At 33.6% G+C, this 6,000-nt stretch overlaps 1 protein-coding gene across 3 annotated transcripts in view; it reads left to right on the forward strand.

The window, feature by feature from the left end:
* Positions 1-5,706, forward strand: part of CPED1 (cadherin like and PC-esterase domain containing 1) — a 265,948-nt gene extending 260,242 nt beyond the window's left edge. For all 3 annotated transcript variants that reach the window (XM_078059501.1, XM_078059500.1, XM_036122361.2), the window contains one exon: positions 3,725-5,706. In XM_078059501.1, coding sequence (XP_077915627.1) covers positions 3,725-3,946 — 222 coding nt within the window. In that variant the 3' untranslated portion in view covers positions 3,947-5,706. The remainder of the gene's footprint in view (positions 1-3,724) is intronic.
* The last annotated feature ends 294 nt before the right edge of the window (positions 5,707-6,000 follow it).

Here is a 6,000-nt window from a genome sequence, read left to right on the forward strand (position 1 = left end):
AGAGAGAAAATTCCTGCCTTTTTATCATATGCACCCATTAATTCTCACTCCCTTCCCCATTGGAGATTCTATTAGCAGTTTGATACATAGCTCCATTTTAAACATACAGTCTTGATTTTATTTCCAAGTAATTAAAACTCTTAGGCTGTCAACATTTATGGTCACTAGATTTATATAACACTGGGCTTTATTTAGAACTACCTTACTGCTCCATAAACATTTTTAGGGAAGAGTAGCAGTTTATGAAATGCACTTTAATGTAGTACGAACATTCCTATTTTTTCTGTCACAGTATTGAATTCTGCTTGTACTTGGCTTATGCAACCAACAAATTGGGTCTATGGTAGGCTGATGGTAGACTCAATTAATATCGCTGAGTGAACATCTGGTATTGAAAAATCCTGCACCATCACTGTTTTTTTTTTCCCCTTCCCAAATGGTCTTGGTTATTTTCTTACATTGATTCTTCAAGATGTATTTTAGGATTTCTTTGTCATGTCCCCCCAAATCCTGTTGTGATTACAGTTGGAATAGCATTTTAATTAACCCGGGAGGATTTGACATGGTATGTCTTTCCATTTGTTAATGTTTTCCTTTTATTAAACTTTGTGTTTTCTTCACCTGCATAATTGCTGAACTGAATGAAATTGTTTTCATATTGTAATGGGATCCTTTCTCTAATATATTTCTTATTAATTATTGATAGAATATAGAAATGCTATATAATTTGTAAATATTAACTTTATAATATCTCATTATTTTTCAGTAGCTTCCTTTGGGTTTTCAAGGTAAACAATCATATAGTTATAAATAATTCTTGGGTAATGTCCTATAACAAAATGTTTCATAACGCTAAAGCTTGTGTTCCTGAAATAAATTATTTGTGCTCCTGGTACAGCACATAATACTGCTGGATTTTTTTAAAGGCTCCCGGATTCCATTGACAATAGCATTTGGGCAGACTTTTTACATCTCTATTTTGACAAATCAAAATTGAAGTAATTCTTTCTCTGTAGGTTTGTCACCTTTCAGGAGTCAGTATCAGGGTAAAACTGGCCTCACCAAGGAATTAGGACACTTAGCTAGCGTCTTTGATTATTTCCTGAAAAATAGGTTTCAAAGGAAACTAACTGAATTAAGTGTTGTTGGGCCACGCCCTGGGATAGATGTGTAGGAACCAATCTTCAGCATCATATGCCAGCACCAGCATTATGAGAGGCATTAGGCTGGCCCTCAGAAGCTGGCGGAGACCCCATCATCCCATCTTCCTTTCTCAGAGACCACCTGAGTGGTTTAAAAATAGAAATACATTATCAACCTTCCCATGTGATCTGGCAAAATACTGACACGACTCTTGAATAGAAGCTCTAAGCTTCAGCAAATACAATGGAAATATATATTTTTGTATTATCTCTTTTATAAATCCCATTCAAGATTGCTATAAGCATCGACACTAGCATTATCCAACATTTGTAATGCAACATCAGATGCAACACAAAACATTGAAATAATTTTTAAAGACCTATATAACCTTTTGCAATGGGATGTATTTTTATCTATTTTGCATTTAATTAGCATGCAGATCATCTGGCAATTGCAAAAACCAGACCTTAAGATAAAATTATATAAACAAAAGTAACCTTATTTTGGCTTCAGAATACTGGAATAATATTTTTTCAGGGTTGAAAGTAATATTTATGCTTAAGTGTTTCCTTAAATAAACTTCCTTAAAAATTTTCACTAATCTGGTTATCATTGAATACACACCTCCTCTAAAATGGACAGAACCTTCAGGAAAACACTGGTGCACCTCCGAGCCTATCATATTTAAAGTTGTAGGATAACCAAACAGGGGTGGAAGGAGCTGCACATAACAGCAACTTACAACCTTGGGACCTGGAATATTAATCAGTGGTTAAATGCAAACTGAGCTCTGATTTACCATCCGCAAGGATTCCTTACCACAGCCCACTGATTTCACTGGTCTTCTTAAGAGTCACTTTATCTGAGGGCCTGATCATAAAAAACTAAACATCCCATAGCTACAGGAAAACAATTCATTTCTTTGGGGTTAGCAGGGTATAATTGGTTTTAAAATGCATTGCTATTACATTTTTCTTCAAAATGGGAATAGCTTCAACATTTTTATGATTATAAAGGAATGCACATTTGTTGTGTTCAAATAAAAAAGGCAAGGTCAGAAGTTACAAAGAAGATGTTTTAAATCACCAATAATTCCTCTACCCAAAGATCACTACTGTTGACATTTTGGTTTAGATCTTTACAGAATTTCTACTCAAATAAATCTTCTAAAACTGTTCATGCTCACTTGCACATAATAACTAAAAATACTTATCTTCAAAATAAATAGCTTGTGTTTGTTTAAATATTCTGTATTTTTTTAGCCGTTTTCATTGTATTCTCTTAATATGGAGTAAAAAAAATGTGGCTCTAAATCTTATACAGCACTTAAAGGAATTTTAAAAATCTATGTGAGCTAGTGTTGCCTTCATTAGTCATCAATAATATATAGTTTATGTGTCCATATTGACCGAAAATAATGTCTTGCAATTGCATTAAAAATTAATAATTAATAAATTGAATTAATGATTTGTTATTCATTTGTGAAGACACCTCAAACAGCTTTGCCAGTATTTTCTCTCCTCCCCACTTCCTAACCCTCCCCACAATCTCTGTTTTGATCCCTTCCTGATTCCCTCTGACTGTTGGTATTAACAATCTGAGTTACATTAACCCAGTGATTAAAACTGACAATTATACTACCTCTGAAACTAATAATGCACTATATGTTAATTAACTGAATTTAAATAAAATTATAGAATAGCCCCAGGACAACTTTTTGTAAACTGTACAAATGGACTATAAATATGGCCTGTTTATTTGTATGTATGTGTATGTGTTGATATTCATAAAATATCTGTGAATGGAATCACAAAGAAACTAGTAATATACGTTGCTTCTGGGGAGTCAACTGAGTGACTGGAGGTGGAGAGGCAGAGCTGGGGAGGAAATTTGTGTTACATATCCTTTTATGCTTTATAAATGCTTTCTAATTCTGCCTATTCAAAAAAGTTTAAGATAAAATATATGTACAAACATATATAAAGTTATTAGCTTAATAAGGCATGGTCTGCTTCTACAGATCCCTTACTAACTTACTAAGTGCCCAGAAAAAGGAAACCACTAATTTTAAGTGTCAGCTTATGGCTGTGCAATAGAGAAGTACTTTTCTTTTCTCTGCAAATAGTTTTAATTTCCATTCTATAAAAGGGTGCCATGGCAGGTTTAGAGTACCATGTTTGAATCAGTGACCCCCAAAGGTACCTCAGTGTCTTTTCTATATGGTGGCATCCGGCCTAAGTACACACACACACACACACACACACATACACACACACACACACACACACCAGTGTAGTAGAGAAACCATCTGAAATTATTCCTCAGTTGCATTGGATTCAACTGCCCTGAGGTAAGTAAAATGGCAGAAATTCTAATTCCAACTTTAGTTTTTTGGTGTTTTTTGTTTTTTTTTTTTTTGAAAGAGCAGTTTCTCTAGCTCTTGGTTATGTAGATCATATTTATGTCCTTTAGGCAATATCCGCGTGATAAAGATGCTGTTCAAGTTTGTGAGTTAGTTATACTACTCGATGCAGGGCTTGAATGTCCTTGATTTTGACTATGTTTTGCTCTTTATTTGCAGGTAGTGAAATCAAAGCTATCCAAAGAATATCCCTTTATTAAAATGAAACAATCAAGAAATCATATTGTGGGGAAATATTTCAGCAATCAAAGCAAACTACAACAACGACGACAAGACTCTGTAACAAATTTTCAATCACCGTATCATGTCAGAGGTCCAATTAATCAGGTTTGCTCTGAAATCCTTCTCAGCAGGATGTGTGCGAGTAAAAGAACTGTGTAGACTCCCTGCAGGAGGACTGAACTTGGAATTGGAAGCAAGCCACTCACTCACCTGGACAGCAGTCTAAGAACCAAATCCTGTACATCACGTGTATTTGGATTGACCGCACACTCATGCACCCTGGCACACACATACACACCAATGCACACGTGGTTAAAAAAAGTAATAATAACACTTTTTTCCTACAGCTTTGTAAGTCCAAGGTGTGCACTTGAAAATCATTTGTTTTCAAGGGGAAAGCTAGAGCTAGAAAAAGGTTACTTGAAGTATAATCTTAAATTAGAACCACTGTGGGCTAGGTATTGCATTGTGATAATAAGGAGAAATATAGACACTTGAATTATGTGGACAAAAAGGATAAAGCTCTTGAGTATTGCATTATCTTTTCTCTCGGTACATTAATACTAAAAAGGAGAAAAAAGCATTTACATTCCACTTGCAAGTAGGGATTGTGTTTGTGTCCTTTACCAGGAGAAAAAGTGATGTTTATGATGGCTTAGGCTTTGTGAATCTAATGCTTAGGAAAATATTTCTTCCTATACTTCTTAAATTTTACAATTGAAAGGAAAAGAACAGGAATGCTCCACGGGGAATTCAAAACGATTCTATGCAAGAGATAGGAAATGTAATATTTTACAGTTAAAACACCAATGCATTTAACTTTGCACTCTTTGTACTTTTCATAAACATTCCCTCCTACCCTGTCCGTGAACTTGGATGGGAAACTGCAGTCTAAGTTGATTAAATATGTAATTTTAAAGTGTATTATTTTATTATGTTTTACTGATGATATTACTTAAGAAAGCTTTTGTTTGCCGTTAGAACCCTGTGTAATTCAAGATTACATTTTATGTAAATAGTTTCAAAGGATTAGCCATTTGCAAGTGCGTAGGTGTTTATTTTCATACAGCGTCTGTATATGTCCAGAAATATTATGTTACTAGTAACCATATTTTGATTTATCAAATACAAATTTAGAGTAAGCATAAAATTACTTTTTTATTAAAACTGTGGCATACATATACAACATATCCAATTCTAGTATTGAGAACTTTCTCTTCTACATGTTAATTTCAAAATGGTGAATTTCTTTATTTTACAAGTGTTTTGTTGTGAGCTATCCCACAGTTAAAATTGGTTTTTAAAGGATTGTTTTTCTTTTGGGGGAAAAAAAAAACCTGAGAGGGTTATTCAATCCAGGTTTGAAATTACAAAATGTACAAATACCTCGATTTCATTACCACACCAAAAAAAGACTATTTTGATCAATCAGTTCCTTAGTATGAATATCCACCTCTTTAAATACTCTATTTTTATATATATTTTTATATGGAAGTAAACGTGAATTTATATTTAACTGTCTTAAATTATATTTAAGCACAACTATCACTTGATATAAACAATACATATCTGCCTTTGACAGATGATAGATTTTTTTTTAAATGGTACAGAATTGCCCTTTAAAATGAAAGATTTTTCTAATATCTGCAACCATAGGCAAGCACCATTTTTAGGTCTTCGATTTTTTTTTTAATGATATAAAATGTTGCCAATTCGTGCAGCCTCTCCATTGTGTTTTAATGTATTGCATACTCTATAACAGGATTATAGTCTGTGGATGTGTCTTGTAATTTACTGTCAACCTAACTATAATAACCATCTGACTGAGGTTAGTCTGGCATTTACCTCTTCACTGTTGAAATAATAATAGATTTTAGGAACAAGTGTAATAATACTATTAATAAATGTCTTACTGGTAATAGCCTGTGTTAGAGAGTATCCTTTATTCTCCTTTTTACTGGAGGTATACCACCACACAGTGACTACTTGGCAGGCATGTCCTCATACAGATTCAATTATTTAGTGTGGTTTAATAGGATAACTGTCTAGTTCCTTCCAATCCTGATATCCTCCAAATTTTGATCAGATGGACTCCCTGCTGTACAGTGACCAAAACTTTTGAACATAGTGCAGTGAAGAGCTATTTTTTTTAAAGATAAGGCACTGAAATGCTAGGAATTCTTTTAGTTACTCCTTAATTGAAAAAACAACAT

Source organism: Halichoerus grypus, chromosome 12 (assembly GCF_964656455.1).
Source record: "Halichoerus grypus chromosome 12, mHalGry1.hap1.1, whole genome shotgun sequence".
Lineage (NCBI taxonomy): Eukaryota > Metazoa > Chordata > Mammalia > Carnivora > Phocidae > Halichoerus > Halichoerus grypus.